At 51.6% G+C, this 20,176-nt stretch overlaps 1 protein-coding gene and 1 long non-coding RNA gene across 2 annotated transcripts in view; both read right to left on the bottom strand.

Moving 5' to 3' along the window:
* Positions 1-7,705, bottom strand: part of LOC146356744 (vomeronasal type-2 receptor 26-like) — a 28,483-nt gene extending 20,778 nt beyond the window's left edge. The window contains exons 1-3 of the mRNA XM_084841306.1: positions 7,544-7,705; positions 1,606-2,421; positions 111-341 (exon numbers count right to left, since the gene is read on the bottom strand). Of these exons, the coding sequence (XP_084697432.1) occupies positions 111-341; positions 1,606-2,421; positions 7,544-7,705 (1,209 nt within the window). The remainder of the gene's footprint in view (positions 1-110; positions 342-1,605; positions 2,422-7,543) is intronic.
* LOC146356740 (uncharacterized) overlaps positions 1-20,176 on the bottom strand; it is a 563,405-nt gene that overhangs the window by 369,278 nt on the left and 173,951 nt on the right. The gene's annotated exons all lie outside the window — the stretch shown is intronic.

Below are 20,176 nucleotides of genomic sequence, written 5' to 3'. Positions count from 1 at the left end.
CGGAAGCTGCCCTGCCGATGAACCAGCAAAACCGTCCAAGCAGCCCCAGGGACGGCACTTTCCAGCTATGAGAGCTGAGCAGATGAGGTCACAGACATGATTTTCCCCACCTTGTGGAGACGCTTGGGCCACACAGGGGCGTCCGGGTCGAAGGTGAGCTTCCGGTCTGCGGATCCCTGTCTTTCCATCATGCCAAACTTCTCTCTAACGACAGACAGATTGGGAAACACCACCCAGTTCACGATGTCGAAGTCGCCCGCCAGGTCCCCGTTCTCGTCCAAATACGCTCCGTCCAGCATGGAAGCATTGTAATGCTGGGGGTTCCGCAGGAAAGCATGAAACTACAAGGGCAGAAGCAGTGCCAGCCTGTAGTACACAGGAGACCCACATCAAACATCTCCATTCACCCTTGAATCTCCCATTGCTCAGGGCTGCTTCCACACTCACATGGACCTCTCTCTTCTTACCTGGTTTCATTCCTGAATCTCCCCCCCACCCCGGTCTTCTTTCATAGTTTGTGAAGCTACAGCTAAACTTCTATTTTCTGTTCTCTGTTTTCTAGAGATTAACATTCCACTCACACTTCTGTTTGCATCCTAAGCAGACTTCTGCAAACGTGGCCTGGCTGGGCTTGATGCTCAGGCAAAGTCTGACTGGCGATTTCCTCAGGTACATTTTGGGCACCATAAAAAGGTAGCAAATTGTCCGTTAGACAGTGCAATCTTATACATGTCTATTCAGAAATATGCTCCATTGAATGTAATGGGACATTCCCAAATAAGTGAGGATTTACACTTCCCTGGGAGTAAGGCTCTCTTGAGTAGATATACATAGGATTGCACTATACATGTTATATTATTAGTAAGTGCTTGAACGTACTCCGAATATCTTGGCCCACGCATCATCAAATTGTCAGAGGATTTCTAAAAATGCTCCCAGAACACAACTATTATCTCTTCTTTATAAAAACAGATGGAACCACTGCTGTATAGAGTTGTAAAAAAATAAGTTCAATGGACAACAGTGGAGAAAAGGGCCGGATGGCACAGTATTAAAAGGCTCTGTAATATCAATAAAGTTCCTCCCTCCCACATCAGCCAAGCAGATACTTGGCATAAGCTCCAGGAATACACCCACTCCTGCAGGCCAAGGAGGGGCCAGATGGATTTAGGCGAAGGCCCACCGAGTCCCCACTTGCTTTAACAGACTCCTGCGGCCAAAGAGGGAGGGGGGTGAAGGTGCCACAGGGGAGACAGGGAGGTGGCAAAGTAGAAGCCCAGACAGGAGGCAGGAAGGATCCGCCAGAGGCAGCAAGATGGCCGACTCCCATCGGGGAGGAGAGGGAAGGGCCAGGGCAGGCACAGGGGGGTTGAGCCAGTGCTGGGGCCCAGACCAGATGAACTGCGTCCTCAGAGGCCGGTCTAGGGGGCCCAAGCAGGGAGCAGCACAGGGAGTTTCTCACTTGGGTTTGCTCCACAAAAACGCAACATTTCTCACACTACTACACTGGTCATTAGAGTCCAGTTGCAAGACAACCATTCCGGATAAAATTGTACAATGGATCACCATGTTCAGCAAGGATATCCGAGATGGGAAAGGGAATACCTGCCATGGCTGCAGCCTCTGAACGTCCAGCCTGCCTCGACCATCCTCCACCGTCCTCTTGGATTTGGACATATAAGCGGCATCCAAGGCACGGGCCACAGCCTGGATGGTGTTGTAAATGACGTAGCTGTCAAGAGACAGGATCATCTCCATGTCCTCTGGGCGCAGGGCCCCCAGTCTCTCCTTCTCCGTGCATCTTGTCCAGCCTTTCACAGACAGTGCATGCTTTGAGTATGAACACTCAAATGCTTTCCCAACAAACTGCCTGAGAAAAGAAGAAAAGCGCCAAAAATGTTCATATGGTTTCCTTTTATTTTTCTCGATAAGGAAGGAAAATATGCCATGGATGCGCGGGGAAGGTATATGAGTCATCAGTTCCAAGGTGAAATCCCACACAGCTGTTATCATCCAGACTGTTCTTGCCCTGGGTTTTCTAAAGTAGTCACCGTATTCTTCTATAAAGTACATTGCATTTAAGAAGGAGCTGGTATCTGCACAGTAAACGAAAACATTGACTTTTCCCAGTTTCTGAAACGGGGCCAGATGGATCTTCATTTGGTTTGCATTCATCATTCTTGAGAATCTTTGTGTGAAAACAACACAAAGACAGTTCCTGGTGAGCTCAAGCGTCAAAGTCCTCATGAACCTCTCTCCATTCTCCGTGTCCGAAGCGACGAGGCCAATCAAGGTCCACCTGAAATGCAGGAGAAGTTTGGCAATCCCCTGGTACTGGGTTTGGTCTCTGGGAACCATCGGGTAGAAAAAAGGGAACTGAGCTTTATCATTCAGAAGATGAGAAATAAACGTGTAACTGACCTGGCAAGCAAAAGAGGACATCAAGGTTGTGTTTGGTTTCAGGTCAGTTCAGAGCTGAAATATTTGTCAACCCCCCTTTAGAGACGTCCAAATTGGGGTAGCCCAGAAGCCACCACTCTCCCTGTGGACTCCTGCATGGCAGCATTTGTGAGGGGATGTATTGTTCTGTGTTTTGTTTAAGTGTTGGTGGGGTGGAGTGGGGTGGGGGGATTCTGTTGAGTTTGTAGGGTTGGGAAGCCTGCCTGATAGGCGGGAGCGAGGGGGCATGTGTCCACCTGATGGAGGCAGTGGGGGGAGTGTTGGGGGCCAGAGTACACAGAGGCAGGGCTGGTGGGGCACTAGGGGCAGGCCATGCCAGATAAGGGGGACAAGGGAGAGATGTGTAGTATCTGTCCCCTGTTCCGGGGTTCCCGGTTTTCGTATGCACGGCAGCTGAGGGCTGGGGATTGGGGAGGGGGAGTGGCTGTTATCTCCCGGGAGTCCTTGGTCTTCACCAGACCCCCTTTCAGGGACACCAAGGTTGCTGAATGTGTGTACTGGAGGTTGGGCCCGAAGGGCAGTCTGGGGATTCTGCTCGTGTACCGCCCACCCCACTGTACAACTGACTCCCTGGCCAAGGTGCTTGAGGTGGTCTCTGATGTGTGTGTGCAGTCCCCTAACCTATTGATGTTGGGGCACTTCAGTGTACATTCAGAGGCTGTACTCATGGGGGCACCTCAGGACTTCATGGAGACCATGGCTTCCTGGGAGCTGCACCCTATTCCAACTGGGCCCACCCACATAGCTGGTCATATGCTGGACCTTGTGTTTGTTTCTGGAGAAGTGGGGAGTGCTCTGGAAGTCGGGGGTATATCCACCACCCCCTTGTCATGGTCAGATCACTATTTGGTGACGTTGGACTTCTGGGTTCCACAACCCCTCCGCAGGGGTGGAGGACCCATTGAAATGGTCCACCCCAGGCATCTTATAGATCCGAAGGGATTCCTGAACGCGCTTCGGGATTCTCTGGAGCACGCAAACCGCCACTCAGTCGAGACCCTGGTGGGTGGGTGGAATGCTGCAATAACTGGGGCATTAGATCAGGTGGCTCCGAAACGCCCTTCCCCCAAACAGGGCACGGACTGCACCATGGTTCAATCCGCAGTTATGAGCCCTGAAACAGGACATGAGATGGCTGGAGCGCCAGTGGCGGAAGTCTCACTCCAAAGTAGGGATGGCAGAGAATTCCACCATGGATCTCGGGGAGGCCAAATGCCAGTGCATTCGGCCCCCCGAAATCTGTGGTGGAACGGCCTGCCCCCTCGCCCCCCCGCAGATCCCCCCGGAAAGAGACGTACCTGGGGAGGATCTTCCGGGCAGCGGCGGCGGCGGCAGTGGCAGCAGCTTCGGAGGTGGTGGCTGCGGCGGCTGGTCTTCCGACCGGCTGCCGCCGCCGCCATTTGCAGGTTGGTTTGGGGTTTTTTTACACCGACGTGATAGGCTACGTAAGTTTTTACGTAGCCTAAAACGTCTGGGTAAAAAAAAAAGGTGTACGCAAATGGTGGCGGCTATGGCCACCGCCATTTGCGTTCCTTATCTTGGGCAGTCTTAGTTTATGTAAATAATTACGTAGACTAAGACGGCAAAAATAAGGGGAACGCAAATAGCGTCCACTACGCTATTTGCATTCCCCTTATTTTCGCGTCTTAGTCTATGTAAATATTTACGTAGATTAAGACATCAAAAATAAGGAACGCAAATGGCGGCGGCCGTAGCCGCTGCCATTTGCATACGCGGTTTTTTTTTCCCCAGAGCCCTCCACGGCCGGAAATCCGGCTGCGGACGGCTCTGGCCTGGCTGGGCCTGGCCGGCTGCTCCATGGAGCCGACGCGGAACACAGCCGGCCAAGGAGGATTCCGGGGGGAAGGGACGGAGCACCCCCCCGTCCAGGATTCCGGGGGGAGGGACAGAACGCCTCCCCCCCCCACCATCAGCATAATCCGCAAACAGGTAAGTGATTTTCGTACATCCCTCCTCCAAGGGCGATCTGATATGGGCTAGAGCTGTATCTTTGACCTATCACGTGGCGGTGAAGGCAGCAAAAAAGGGATATTAAGCTGCCTCTATAGCATTGGCAGAGTGCTGTCCCAGGAGGCTGTTCCAAGTGGTCCGGAGTCTGGTCGGTCCAGTTGCTCCAGAACCGCTGGAACAATCTAAGGCCTCCAGTGAGGGCTTGGCAAGGCACTTGGAGATAAAATTATTCCATGCGCCATGGATACAGTTAGCGAGCGAGAGGTGGCCTGTGGCAAACTGGTTTTGTGGGATCAGTTCCAGCATCTTCTGTCTGATGAAGTGGACAAGTTGCTTTCATCTAAAAGGCCGACCGCCTGCTTGCTCGATCCTCGCCCATCTTGGCTCATTATGGGCTGCAGAGAGAGGCTGGGTGAGGGGATCAGGGCAGTGGTGAGCGCCTCCCTTGAGGAGGGAGTGATGCCATCAGCCCCAAAGGAGGCAGTGATAAGTCTCGAATCTGCCATTTTGGGGCAAGGTGATTGAGTGGATGGTGGAGATGCAGTTGAGGGCACACTTGGAAGAAGCTGATTATTTGGACCCATTTTAAATGGCTTCAGGCCTGGGCATGGGACAGAAACGGCCTTGGTCGCCTTGGTGGATGATAAGAGGAGGGCTGTGGATAGGGGTGAATGCTCCTTCATGTTCTCCTCAACCACTCAGCGGCTTTTGATACCGTTGATCACGGTATCCTCCTGGACCGCCTGGAGGGGTTGGGCATTGGAGGCACCGTATTATGGTGGTTCCGGTCCTTCCCCTCCGGCAGGTACCAGAGGGTAGCAGTGGGAGAGGAGGTTTTGGACCTGTGGCCACTGATGTGTGGGGTGCCACAGGGTTCCATCCTCTCCCTGATGCTATTTAAGCTCCATGTGAAGCCGCTGGGGACTATCATCAGGAGGTTAGGGGTGCGGTGTCATCAATGTGTGAATGACACGCAGCTCTACCTCTTGTTAAGATCTTCACCAGGGTTGGCCGTAGAATCCCTGTCCAAATATCTGGAGATGGTGAGTGGCTGGATGGGGAGGAATAAGTTGAAGCTGAACCCTGACAAAACTGAGGTACTCTTGGTGTAAGACAAGAGGAGGTTGGGGGATGTCGACCTGGTGTTGAACGAGGTACGGCTACCCTTGAAAGACCAGGTCTGCAGCCTGGGGGTCATTTTAGACTCCCAGCTGTCTGTGGAGGCTCAGGGGTCAGCCGTGAGCCAGACAGCGCTGTACCAACTCTAGGGATGTGTGAAACTCACTTACCTTTTCGCAGAATCTTTCACGGTGGGGGGGAGGCAATCCGGTCCTCCCCCCCAGAATCCTCGATGGCCAGCTCCGCTCCACGGCCAGGCTGTGAAGCAGCTGGCCAGGGCTGTCTGCAGCCGGATTTCCGGCTGCGGACGGGCTGCTGTGGATGCAAATGGCGGCCGCTGTAGCGGCCGGCATTTGCATCCAGCCAGGCAGCCGTGATAGGCTACTTAAGAATTTACGTAGCCTATCACCGCTAACACCCCCCAAAAAAAACCTCAGCGTACACAAATGGCGGCGGCTACGGCAGCTGTCATTTGCGTTCCCTATTTTTCACCGATTTATGTTACGTAAATATTTACGCAAGATAAAACGGTGAAAAATAGGGAACGCAAATGGCGGCCACTGTAGCCACCACCATTTGCGTACGCTGGGGTTTTGGGAGGGGGTTTAGCCACGATAGGCTACGTAAATTCTTACGTAGCCTATCATGGCTGCAATGATGGCAAAGGCAGCGGCAGCAGCCCTGCCGCGGCCGGCCAGGAGACCAGCCACCAGAGCCGCCGCCGGAGCTGCCAGAGCTGCCGGATCCGCTGGAGCCGCTGCTGGAGCCGCCGCATCCGCCCCAGGTAAGTGCCGTCCCGGGGGGATTCCATGGCGGGGCGGGGGGCAGGAGGCCGTACTACATGCCCTGGTCTGCTTTCGTCTAGACTACTGTAATGCGCACTACATGGGGTTACCCTTGAAGATGGTTCGGAAGCTGCAGCTGGTGTAGAACACAGCAGCTTGCCTGATTAAAAGCAGCCCCCAGCATGATCACATCACTCCAGTGCTGAAGGAGTTGCACTGGCTGCCAGTTGTTTTCCAGGCCAAATTCAAGGTGTAGGTTTTGACCTTTAAAACCCTATATGGTTTCAGCCCAGCCTATCTCAAGGAGCACCTCCAGCAACCCCAGACAGGCCTCTCAACAAGATCAGGCTCAGATGGCCTTCTCTCTGTCCATTGGCCAGGACAGTTAGGCTGGTGAGGACGAGGGAGAGGGCCTTCTCTGTGGTGGCCCCCACTCTGTGGAACTCCCTCCCTAGGGAACTCCGCCATGCCCCCTCTTTTATTAACTTCTGCCACGCATTGAAAACTTGGTTGTTCAGGCAGGCATTTGGGGTGGGCTAGGGAAATTTTAGAAAATTATATTTTAATGTGTAACTTTATTGTTTTTAAACTGTTTGTATTACTGTACATCGCTCAGAGTGGCCAGGTGACCAGCCAGATGGGCGATTCAGAAATGTAATGAAAAAATAAATAAATCATAGTTGAAATATTTGTCCAATCCCCTTTTAAAGCCATCCCAGTTGGTGGCCATTGTTACACCTTGTGGTAGCTAGTTCCAACCTTTAACTGGGTGCTCTGTGAAGAAGTGCTTTCTTGGAAAGGCTGGCCCTGTTTCTTATTGATGCAGCAAGCCTCCTTGTCCACCACTCCCTCTTTACTTTTGAAATGAAATGAAATGAGAAGGTGCCTGAGGCTGCAATCCTAAACATACTTAGGAAGTACTAAGTCCCACTGAACTCAATAGAACTTACTTCTGAGTAAACCTGCATAGAATGCACTGCATAGGTTATCTCAGGGTCCCAGCAAGGCATAGGTTTTCCAGAGAGTTGAAGGTGTTTTACACCTTAAGGGAAACCTCTCTCAAATCACTTGCAGCCCTCTGGAAAACTATATCTCCAGTCTCACTGGGGACATCCACTGCCCGCTGCTTCAGTTGTCTGAAATTAGACACAGTTGCAAACGTGGAATTAGCGTCAGCTTGCGTCTGGCCTATTCTTCTCTGTCCCCACCTGTGGGATTTTGTAGATGCCCAACATGGTTGAAAGCTGGATGGAGATGTCAGAGTCGGATCCCTCTATGACAGCCACGGGGTGATTCTGCCTTCCACATTTGTAGTTGGGAACATTTGCCTGCCCAACAGAGAGCAGGCTGAATGAGGCATCTGAAGTCATCCGTTCATCAAAGTAGTTCTCATGGATGTTGTAGCCCAGGGTGATGTTGGGTAAGATGCTGGGATTCTGGTTGATATCCTGAATGGCAAACAGGGAGGACAGGATCCTCCAGTAGTATCTGCCATGTTCCCTGAAAAATATACAATGGAAATAACATATCCATACCTGAGACAGATAAAAGGAAGGACGTCGTCACACAGTGCAGAGTTAAACTATGGAATTTGCTGCCACCAGATGTGGTGATGGCCACCAACTTGGATGGTTTTTTTAAAAAAGATTAGAGAAATTCACAAATGATAACTCTGTCAATAGTGTGACAAGTTGGGAGGTTATTGTTCCTGGTGGAAGGAGAGGAACAACCAATCAAGTCAGCCTCCCTCCTTATCTCCTTTCATTGTATGGACTCCTTTCATAGTTTCCTTACTGACACCCAGATTCAGTCATGAAAAGACCTGCCAGTTTGAAGACCAGAAGCTAAGGCTATCCCACGTTGGTCGAACCTCCACAAAGTCAGGAAATGGGAAGCTGAGGCAGTTGCCTTGTCTGACATGCCCCGTGATCAGTTGTGGCATTGTGCAACGTCACAAATCGTGCTTGCTCACAACTTACACTCTGTGCACCTACGATTTTCCAGGGTCTTTCAATCCCAAATTCAGATTGGAGGATGGAGTGCCTGGGATCAGCAAGGATGCTCCATCTTTTTCCAAAGCAGAATTTGTTGGCTCGATCCATACAGGGAAACTGCATGATAACTGATTCAGTGATTTAGCTCTGACCGCTCTGAGGGCTAGGGGAATACTCTGACCACCTTGGGTGTAATAAAAATGGACAACAGCAGATGCACTGCAATTTGCAGAACTGAGTGGATTTTTGCATTGTAAGTCCCACTTAAGACCATATTGGAAATAAAGCCCCAGGTACTTAAAATTTTAACCGGTTCCAAAGTTTTTCCCTTTAATGTCCAGTGAAACTTTTCCATGACTTAGAGAAAGCCATAGTTTTAGGGTTTACAAAATGAATAATCAATGAGTTTTTATCACAATACTCCGAGAAGGCCTGTAATGGTCGTCTCAAGCCCAGTTGGGGTAGGGATCATATCACAGCGTCATCTGCTAAAAATAACAACGAGACCTGCCTTAAACCAAGCCCGGGGGGCAGGGGGTGTCCTTCTACCAGCAGCAGTGATGGAGCTAAGTCATTCAGAAATAAATTGAATAAAATGGGGGCCAAAAGACAACCCTGTTTTACACCCTTGTTTGTCATGATCTCATTTGTCAGTTGGCCCTGTTGACCACATCAGACTTGAAGACTTCTTTGGGTAGACAAGTTATGCATAAGAAACAACCATCTTCTATCCATAGATGTTTTTTCTAGTTTATCCCATAATAATTTTCTTGAGACAGGCATAGAGATGTACGAAAGTCACTTACATTTTCGAAGGGTGACATTCGCGGTGGGGGTGGAGGCGCTCTGTCCCTCCTCCCGAAATTCACCCTGGCCGGCTCTACTCCGCAAGGACTCTGCGGAGCCGCCAGCAGGGGCCACCCGCAGTCGGACATCCGGCCGCTGGGCAGACCTGCAGGGATGCAAATGGTGGCTGTCATAGCCGCTGCCATTTGCGTCCCTTTGTTAGCCGTGATAGGCTACGTAAGTATTTACATAGCCTATCACGGCTAGAAAGTGGAGGAAGCGAATGGCGGCCAGGACGGCCGCCATTCGCAAAGCAGCACTGACGGGAGCAGGTAAGTACTCTGTTTCACGCGTCTTTTGTGGGGGGGGGGGACTTCGTCCCGTGCACCTTTCGTGGGTGGGGGAGTGAGGGCTTCATTCCACAATGGATTTTGGGGGGCCAAATGCACCAGCATTCGGCCTCACCAAGATCCATCACAGAATTCTCTGACATCCCTAAATCAGACTATAAGCAGTCTCAGAAAATCCGGTTTTGCAATAAGCTCCAGCGTGGCAGCTGGATGGCCACAATGTCATGCATCCCTAGCGACCTCCACATGCAGCCAGTTCGGAGTAAATCACTCGTGGAAACAGGCCCAGAGTCAAAAGCCCCTTTCAGCTCCATCAATGCTGTAAATAATTTTCTCCTGCTTGCTTTAATGTATTTCTCTGCAAAATGAGCTAGCACAATACAATGATCCAATGTGGATGTATAAGTACAAAATCAAATTTATTCGTGTTGCAGGATGTCCTCATCCTCCATCCAGGTTAACAGTTTTTCAGACAGATGCCTTGTATATAGTTTCCCTATAACAGACAAAAGGTTTATTGGCCGGAAATTCACCAGAAGCTTTGGGTCTCCCTTTTTAAAAATAGGAACTATGATGTCCTGAGTGCATGATTTGGGTAGGGATGTATGAAAGTCACTTACCTTTTCAACGGGGTGATTCACGGTGGGGGGAGGCGCTCCGCACCTCCCCCTGAAATCCTAACCCGGCTGGCTCCGCTCCGCGGCAACTCTGCGGAGCCGCTGGCCGGGTGCATTCGCAGGCGCCGTGTGGAGTCTGCAGACGCAAATGGCAGCAGCTACGGTGGCCACCATTTGCGGTCCTGTTTTTTGGCCATGATAGGCTACGTAAATATTAACGTAGCCTATCACGGCAAAAAAGGGAAGCGAATGGAGGCCGCAGACGCAGACGCCATTTGCAAAGCAGCGTGAATGGCACCAGGTAAGTGTCCCGTTTTACGCGCCTTTCGCGGGGTGGTGGGGCCGGGGGCTTCGTTCCACCACGGATTTCGGGGGGCCAAATGCACTGACATTTGGCCTCACCGAGATCTGTGGTGGAATTCTCTGACATCCCTAGCTTTGGGGAACCTCCCAGTCTGATTACGAAGACTTAAAAGTGGTGCCAAAGGAGAGGCCCACCACTCTGGGTGTACTTTCCTCGCTTCAGGTGGTATGGAATCTGGGCCTGGAGATTTCCCCACTTTAAGTTGTCTGATAAGATGTTTGATTTCATTTGTGCTCACTGGAGGCCCGTCAAGGGAATCCGAAGATGAATGGTTTGTAAGATCAGATGAGGAAAGTGAGGGGTCATAGAAAATGCTAGAAAAGGAAGGCACAGATATTTGCCCCATGAGACTTTGCCTTCTAGTTTGGGCCTCTCCAAGACTCTTGCGCCAGCCTGCCTAATACACTACCTTGCAAATATTCAACTGAAATAAATGGAGATGTTGGTCTCTGTATCTCTCATAAGCTACAAGCTTTCGTTTCAAAAGCATATAAAATGCTGCGACTTTTCACTGACCCCTGAGCTGGCTATGGTTGAAATAACGTGGGACAAACGAAGTGAAAACGCTTCCCTCTGTAAACTCATAAGAACATAAGAAGAGCCCTGCTGGATCAGACCAAGGGTCCATCTAGTCCAGCATTCTGTTCTCACAGTGGCCAACCGGCTGTCGGCCAGTAGCCATTGCTCGCCTTCTTCTATGGGAATTTGGCCAATCTCAAATTTTCTAGCCATCCAAATTGTCGGCATCACTACTTCTTGCGGGAGGAAATTCCACAGTGTAACTATGCGCTGTGTGAGGATGGAAGTCCTTCCTCTTCTGGCCATTCGTGGTCGCTATTTGTTGGCTCACTCCGACTTCACTACAGAATAGCTGCAGCTCAAACACATCCAGCGACACTGACCATCTTGCCTGGCAGCTATGTGGGGGATGAGGAGGAGTGGCATCTGCTCATGGGGCTGATGAGGAAAGTGAGTCTTTGTTCTGCACATCAAAGCTATGGCAGGAAGACCCGATTGTCCTCTAACAGGTCACTACAATTTCCAAAAGAACCTGGCCAGCTGCAGCACATGACAGGGCAGGCTGGGCACCGGATGGGGCTTTACTTTTGATGCACTCACAAAGTCTTCCCCCCAAAGCAACAAAGCTTTTTGCCTAAGGAAGGCAGCAGATGATGGGGAAAATCCCTGGTAAATAAAGCATAACTGGAACTACTGCAGTCACAAGAGAGGAAAGGAGCAGAAAGTCACTCCACCGCCATCACTGCGTGATGACTCACCCGGAAAGATGGCTGCTGGAAGGCGGCTCCTCGAAATTGCTTGCAAATGAAAAAGTCTGCATTTCTGCGGAGATGACCCCGCCAATGGAGAATTCTCCTGGCCTGTAATAACTCTTTGGGTTCCTTCTGCCCCTTTCCAACGTCAAGGGGCATTTGGCCTGGAGCGCCCCACAGGCCGCCTGGGGCAGCAGCAGCAGCAGCAAGAGTGGAGTCATCCGGGGACGCCCGGCACAGCCTCCATCCTTGCGTCTGCTCCTGCAACTAGTTAGAAGAAAAACAAGAAGAAGCCCAAGCCCCCTTGCAGGACCGAGGCTTCCGTGGCTTTCCTAACTGAGGCGGAGCCTAATGGAGGAAGTGGCCCTCACACCTCACCTGCCCTGAGCTCCCCCCAAGCTCTCAGTGGCGCAGGAGGCACTTATGCACCAGCCCTTTGCGCCTGGATGCCTGACGTCACCTCACGCTGCTCTTGGATCTGGGGTTTATGCCAAAAGCGAACGTGGAGGGGGGTGGGGGTGAAGAGCCCGGAGCTTTCATGACAATTATCGTTATTATAAATAATTACAAGGAGAAAGAGAATCACCTCTGCAACATCCTGAAGTCTCTGTGCAGCTTCATGCAGAGCTGGAGAAAAGATATTTACGAAAATTGCCCTCTGGGGCTCCGTCTTCTGGCATGGATTATTGAGGGGGCAGACGAGCTTGATGAAGTGCTCAAGAAAAGGCACATTGACAAGAGCCGGGTTCAAGACATCCCTTTGGGATACATAACGCTGTACATTGGAAGGCTCTGGTCAGGAGAGGGTGACTGGGGCTGACAGGTCTCCGCCTGGCCCCCTCCAGTTGTGCTGGACTTCAGGCCCCATAATCCCCAGTGGTTTGGCCGTGGCCACGGGGTGAAACATGTCCGCCAGTCAAGCAGGCGAAGGGCCGCATCTAAGGAGACGCACGCCGTGTTTGCAGGTCTTCCTGTGCAAATGCTGGCAGCCTCCAGGGCAGGATGAGCGGGCTGGATGGCCCAGTTTTACAGGAGAACCACATGCTGGTGGCATGGGGAGAACCACTGGGGTGCGGCCATCTCTGACACGTCCCAGCAGAAGTCCATGACAATTCCAGGAACACTACAGACGTGCAGCGCAAGGACAGAGTTCAGCCATCAACCAGCTCAGACATCGAATCTTCGGCGGGTTCGCCCGTCCCGTTGAGGCCTCCTAACGCATCCTGCAGTTGCACCACCCCTGCTTCCAGCGGCCCTCGTTGTGGAGTCACCCAGCTTGGGCAAAGGGAGTGCCTCCGTTCCTGGGCTGCCACTCATGCCCGGGCCTGGCCCCATTGCACCAGTAGTGGCATAGACAGCTTCTTCCTCGCTGGCAGCTTCGACTGCTTCCTGCCACTCCATGACATTCATGACATTCATGCGCAAATCCACATCATTCTGCCCATCAAGAAACTGGTCCTTTGCCAGCGTCTCCTGCAGTCCCTCACTGGCATCCTGGCATGCTTTTCCCACGAGACCTCTCAGATCCTTGGGGACCTCTGGGAGGGCCCCCTCTTTCTTCCTCCCACGACAGCAGAACTGCGTCCTGGCTAGCTTGGGTTGGTGCACCGCTCCAAAGCGCAGAGCTGAGGCTTTTCCTAGGCCTGGATGGCTCTGCCTTTCATCCGGGGGCAAGTTCTGCAAGACGTATCGAGCTGATCCACTCAGGGGGCTGCCAGGAATGCCCCTCTCTGCCAGGCCCTAGCCTTTTATCTGGGAAATGGGAGGAGGCGATCCTTCAGATAACCTGGCCCCAAGCCGTTAAGGACTTTGAATGTTAACACCAGCACTTTGAATCAGGCCCGGGAATGGACTGGCAGCCAGTGCAGCTGGAAAAGTACTGGCGTAATATGAGCTCGCAGGCCAGTCCCTGTTAACAATCTTGCTGCCCTATTTTGGACCAGCTGAAGTTTCCGGACCATTTTCAAAGGCAGCCCCACGTATAACGCATTGCAGTAATCCAGACGAGAAGTTATCAGAGCATGGATAACTGTAGCAAGGCTATCTCTGTCCAGATAAGGGCGTAGTTGGTATACCAGCCTAAGCTGATAAAAAGTGCTCTGTGCCACTGAGTTCACCTGTGCCTCAAGTGACAGTTCCGGATCCAAGAGCACCCCCAAACTACGAACCTGATCCTTTAGGGGGAGAGCAACCCCCTCCAGAACAGGTTGAATATCACCTAGCCAGGCAGACGAACCACCCACTAACAGTACCTCTGCCTTGTCTGGATTGAGTTTCAGTTTATTGGCCCTCATCCAGTCCATTACCGTGCCCAGGCAGACTGATTCAGAACAGCCACTGCCTCACTGGGTTTGATAAGAAAGAGAGGTAAAGCTGGGTGTCATCCACATATTGATGGCACCTCAGCCCACACCTCTGGATAACCTCCCCCAGCGGTTTCATGTAGATGTTAAACAGCATGGGGGATAAAATAGAGCCCTGTGGAACCCCATGGCACAATTGCCATGGCACAGAGCAATAATCCCCCAGCACCACCTTCTGGAGTCGGTCATCCAAGTAGGAGTGGAACCACTGCAGTGCAGTGCCTCCAACTCCCAACCCAGACAACCTATCCAGAAGGATACCATGGTCGATGGTAGCGAAAGCCGCTGAGAGGTCCAGGAGAATCAACAGAGTCGCACTCCCCCTGTCCCTCTCCCAGCAGAGGTCATCCCTCAGGGCGACCAAGGCAATTTCCGTTCCAAAACCAGGCGTGAAGCCCAACTGAAATGGATGTAGATAATCCGTTTCATTCCAGAGTGCCTGGAGCTGTCCTTCAACCACCCGCTCAAGCACCTTGCCCAGGAAGGAGATGTTGGCCACTGGCCTATAATTGTTAACATCCTCCGGGTCCAGGTCAGGCTTTTTCAGGAGTGGTCTAATTACCGCCTCTTTTAATGCGGCAGGCACCACTCCCTCTCTCAAGGAGGAATTTACAGCCTCCTGGACCCATCTAGCTGGGGCTCTGCAGAGTGGGAGGGAAGGAGACTTGGGAGGCCTGGGGATATGGCATAAGCCGGCCTCCCCAGTCCTCTCCCTGCCTGCCGGCACACCCCTTTCCCTCCTCCCAGGTCTTCATTGCTACTCCCAGTGCCTAAGATTCCTGTGCCCAAGCCTGCAGCGCTGATCCTAACTCAGATCCAGGAATCCAAACTGCAGAAAAAAAACCAGGCGCTGCCTGGGGGCCATTGGTTGCTCCCTACACCTCTCCTCCCTCCATCACTGCCTCATCCACACTGTGAGCTGCCTCAGCCTCGCCCGTCCAGCCGGCCCTGGGCATGGAACAGTTCATCAGTTCCCTACAAGGACTCCTAGAATAGGAGAATAGGAGGAACACTGGGATACGCTGAAGGAACTCGTAATACTTCTCCATCCACATCATTCCCTCTGTGTCCTAAGTTCACTTTCACCACTGTTCCACATCTGAAGCCTCAGCAGTGAGGCGATGCCCAGAGGATGGTGCTGTGAAACCCACTTGGTGTGCTGGGGGTAAGTCACTCTCTCACGTCCTAAGACAAAGGGGACTTCCATTCCCACGCAGCCCAGTTTCGTCCTTGGCTGGCTCCTTCGCGGCCCTTCATCCAGGCAACATGGTGCCAACTGTCTGCAGGAAGGAGGGCTGCTCTTTGCATCTCTTCCTCTACCTCACAGGGCTGTTGGCAGTGGACAGCAACGATCAAGAAGCCAAGGGACTTTTTTTACTCTGAAAAGAGCTATCCCAATTACTCTTAGTAATTAGAGGATATGTATTTTTCACATACAGTGCAACCCCACCTCCCTTTCTGTTCCTCCTGTTCTTTTTGAACAAGTTATATCCTTCCATTGCTGTATTCCAGTCATGAGAGTCATCCCATCAAGTCTCAGTTATACCTATCAAGTCATAATTTCCCTCCTGCATTAAGAGTTCGTTCGTTCTGTTTGTTTCCCATACTCTGGGCATTAGTACATAGACATCGAAGACCATGTGCTTCATAGTCTGGCTTTCTTCCTATACGTGTCTGAAGACTATTATTGGGCGCTATCAGAGCGGTTCTCTCCATTGCAGTGCATGCGCCTACGTCCATTGTTACCCCCAACATTACATCTCGCTTCCCCATAGGATTCAGTTTAAAGCCCTCCTAATGAAGTTAGTGCTCTGGCCAAACACATTCTTCCCAGCCTTTGTGAGGTGCAACCCGTCCCTAGCCAACAGCCCATCTTCCAGGAAGTATAGCCCGTGGTCCCAGAATCCAAATCTCTCTCATCGGCACCACCTTCGTAGCCAGTCATTCACCCAGAGTATTTTTCGTTCCCTTTCTATCCCTCTTCTAACTACTAGAAGGATGGATGAGAAAACTATCTGGGCCCCAAAGTTCTTGAGTTTCCTTCCCAGAGCTTCAAAGTCTGGCGTGATCTCTTCGTAGCTCCGCTTGGCAGTATCATTTGTTCCCACATGGATGAGAAGAAAGGGATACCTGTCAGTGGGCTTTATGAGTGCAGGCAACCTTTCAGTCACGTCTCTAATCTGTCCTCCCGGGAAACAACATACCTGGCGAGTCCATGGGTCTTCGCGACATACTTGGGTCTCGATCCCACGCAGCAAGGAGTCTCCCACTACTACCACTCCTCTCTTCTTCTTCTTGTAGGCCTGGGTTTCATCGCCTCTGTTTGACTGACCTTCAGCCTCTTGCTCACTCTCATGCAGGTTCCCCTGTGATTCTTCCTCTGCAGGCTGTCCTCTGGTCTCATCCGCAAGTAGCTGGAATCGGTTCCACAGCTCCACTGCTTCCACTGGTGCAGAGTGGCGTCTAGTTCTTCTTCTCCTAACTGTCACCCTTTTCAAAGGAGTATCCTCTATTCCATTTTTCTTCACCTCAGCATTTCCCACTGCCTCATCTTTCCAAGGAGTATCATCTTAGGGATGGCGGAGAATTTCTCCCCAAATCTTCGGGGGGCCGAGCGCCAACGCATTCGGCCTCCCGAAATCGGCGGTGAAATTCTCCGCCACCCCCCGCCACCCCCCCGCTACCCCCAGGATGGGACTTACCGTAGCCGAATGTGCCTCCTGGCGGCGGTTCCTGGCGGTGGTTCGGCGGGCTTTCGGCAGGGGCGGGGGCGGCAGCCGGTCTTTTGACCGGCTGCCGCCGCTGCCGCCATTACAGCTGAAGTAAAAAACAAACAAACCCCATGATAGGCTACGTAACGATTAACGTAGCCTATCATGGCTGACTTTGCAAATCTAGCCGTGATAGGCTGCGTAAATCGTTACGTAGCCTATCACGGGTGTTTTTTTTTTTACTTTCGTAGTTCACGGCCGGGGTGACGGGATGCTTCTCCCTGGCCTGAATTTCGGCCGGGCGAGGCGGGGCGCCTCCCCCCACGGCCTGAATTTCGGCCGGGCGAGGAGGGTGCCTCCCCCCCGGGCCTGAACTTCGGGGGGAGAACCGAAGCGCCTCCCCCCCACCGCGAAGCAAGCTGCGAGACCAGGTAAGTGACTTTCGTACATCCCTAAGTCTACTCCGTTTTTCTTCACCTCAGCATTTCCCACTGCTTCATCTTGATGTTGCTCTTCAAGCTTCTGGTCTGCCCTTTGCTGCTGTAGTTCCCCCATTCTGTCCAAGAACTCTTCATGTTCTCTTATTCCCCAGAGGGTCGACAGTCACCGCTCCAGTCCACTTACTTTTTCTTCCAGGAGCGTGATCAACTTGCACTTCTTGCAGGTGTAGGCCATGTTGTTCTCAGGCAAGAAAACAAACATGGCACACACCTTGCAGGCCACCACCACTGGAGAGTCCTATCCTTCCATTGCCTCTTTTCCCTGTTTGTGTCTAGCTTTGTGATTGTTCTAGACTAGCCTGTGCCTGCTCCTCTACTCAGTAGAGGTTAAAAGCAGAGTCAAACTGGTGTGAAAGTGTGTGTTACAAGACAAATAAATGGAAAAAAGTTAGTTAAAAATAAAATAAAATAAAAAATGAAAAAAAATGTTAGGGGGCCTCCCCCTTGCCCTCCTCTGCTGAACTCCCCTGGCCAACTCCTGTTTGCTCCCCCTGTTCACTCGCTCAGGTCGCTCACTCTCTGGGAGCTCACTTGCTTCTGTAGTCCCTGGACCAGCTGGAGCAGCTTTCTCTGCTCTGCTCTGCTCAGCTGGGAGGCGGGAAACAAACTGAAGCTTCCCGCCCAGTCAGCTGCTGGGAGTACTCAGGCCACACACCCCAATTCAGTTGGAGCTGTCAGAAGCACCTGGTGAGCTCACAGCCAATCAGAAGGATAAAGGGCAGCCCCCTGGGTTCCTGCAGCCCACTTACCTCTTAGCCTCTGTCTCCTTTGTCTCCTTTGTCTCCTTTGTCTCCTTTGTCTCCTTTATCTCTTCAACCACTGCAACTCCCCTCGGCCAACTCCAGTTTGCTCCCTCTGTTCGCTCGCTCTGGTTGCTCGCTCTTTGGGAGCTTGCTTGCTTCTGTAGTCCCTGGACCAGCTGGAGCAGCTTGCTCTGCTCTGCTCTGTTCTGCTCTGCTCAGCTGGGAGGCGGGAAACAGACATGGACAGACTGCTTGGAGGAATGAGGCCTACTACTTGCCCTCTCGATCCTGGCCCATCCTGGCTTGTGAAATCTGCCGGAGGTGTGCTGGATATCTGGACCTCAGAGGTGGTAAATGCCTCCTTGAGGGACGGCGAGGTCCCTGCAGCTTTGAAAGAAGCTGTGGTGAGGCCCTTGCTGAAGAAACCAAATTTAGACCCTATGGTTCTACATAGAATCATAGAATCATAGAATAGTAGGGTTGGAAGGGGCCTACAAGGCCATCGAGTCCAACCCCCTGCTCAATGCAGGAATCCAAGTCAGAGCATCCCTGACAAATGGCTGTCCAGCCTCGTCTTGAAGGCCTCCAGTGTGGGAGAGCCCACCACCTCCCCAGGTAATTGGTTCCATTGCCGTATTGCTCTGACACTCAGGAAGTTTTTCCTGATGTTCAGTCGGAATCTGGCTTCCTGTAACTTGAGCCCATTATTCCGTGTCCTGCACTCTGGGATGATCAAGAAGAGATCCTGGCCTTCTTCTCTGTGACAACCTTTCAAGTACTTGAAGAGCGCTATCATATCTCCCCTCAGTCTTCTCTTCTCAAGGCTAAACATGCCCAGTTCTTTCAGTCTCTCTTCATAGGGCTTTGTTTCCAGTCCCCTGATCATCTTTGTTGCCCTCCTTTGAACCCTCTCCAGCTTGTCTGCATCCTTCTTAAAGTGTGGTGCCCAGAACTGGACACAGTACTCCAGATGAGGCCTAACCAGTGCTGAGTAGAGGGGAACTAGTACTTCCTGGGATTTGGAAGCGATGCTTCTATGAATGCAGCCCAAAATAGCATTTGCCTTTTTTGCAGCCACGTCACATTGTTGGCTCATATTCAGCTTGTGATCGACGACAATTCCAAGATCCTTCTCGCTCGTAGTGTGGTTGAGCCACGTATCCCCCATCTTGTAACTGTGCATTTGGTTTCTTTTTCCTAGGTGCAGAACTTGGCATTTGTCCCTATTAAATGCCATTCTGTTGTTTTCTGCCCAGAACTCCAGTCTATCCAGATCACTTTGAATTTTGTTTCTGTCTTCCAAAGTATTAGCTATCCCTCCCAATTTTGTGTCATCTGCAAATTTGATCAGCATTCCCTGCACCTCCTCCTCCAAGTCATTAATAAAAATATTGAAGAGCACTGGGCCCAGGACTGAGCCCTGCGGTACCCCACTCGTTACCTCTCCCCAGCTTGAGAAGGTCCCATTGATAAGCACTCTTTGAGTCCGATTCTGTAGCCAACTGTGGATCCACATGATCGTTGTTTCATCTAGCCCACTTCGAGCTAGTTTGCTCATCAGGATATCATGGGGCACTTTGTCGAAAGCTTTGCTGAAGTCGAGGTATATGATGTCTACAGCATTCCCACGGTCTACAAGGGAGGTGACTTGATCAAAAAATGAGATCAGATTTGTCTGGCAGGACTTGTTGTTGACAAATCCATGTTGGCTTCGAGTAATCACGGCAGTGCTGTCAAGGTGCTTCCAGATGGATTGCTTTATGATCTGCTCCAGAATTTTCCCAGGGATTGATGTCAGACTGACTGGTCTGTAGTTCCCAGGTTCCTCCTTTTTACCCTTTTTGAAGATAGGGACAACGTTAGCCCTCCTCCAGTCATCTGGCACTTCCCATAATTATCACATAATTATTACATAATTATTACATAATTATCACCCTGTGTCAAACTTGCCATTCTTGGGCATGGTGCTGGAGCGTGTGGGGGCCTCACAACTCTAAGCCATTTTGGATGAAATTGATTATTTAGATCCATTCCAATCAGGTTTCAGGCCTGGTTATGGGACAGAATCAGCCTTGGTCACCCTGGTTGATGACTTACGCTGGGGAATGGATGGGGGAAGTCCTACCCTGTTGGTTCTTCTGG

This window comes from Heloderma suspectum, chromosome 2, assembly GCF_057233095.1.
Source record: "Heloderma suspectum isolate Gila_16-S chromosome 2, 16-S_ref, whole genome shotgun sequence".
NCBI lineage: Eukaryota > Metazoa > Chordata > Lepidosauria > Squamata > Helodermatidae > Heloderma > Heloderma suspectum.
The sequence above is the reverse complement of the archived record's forward strand: the minus strand, read 5'-3'. Positions and strand labels throughout refer to the sequence as shown.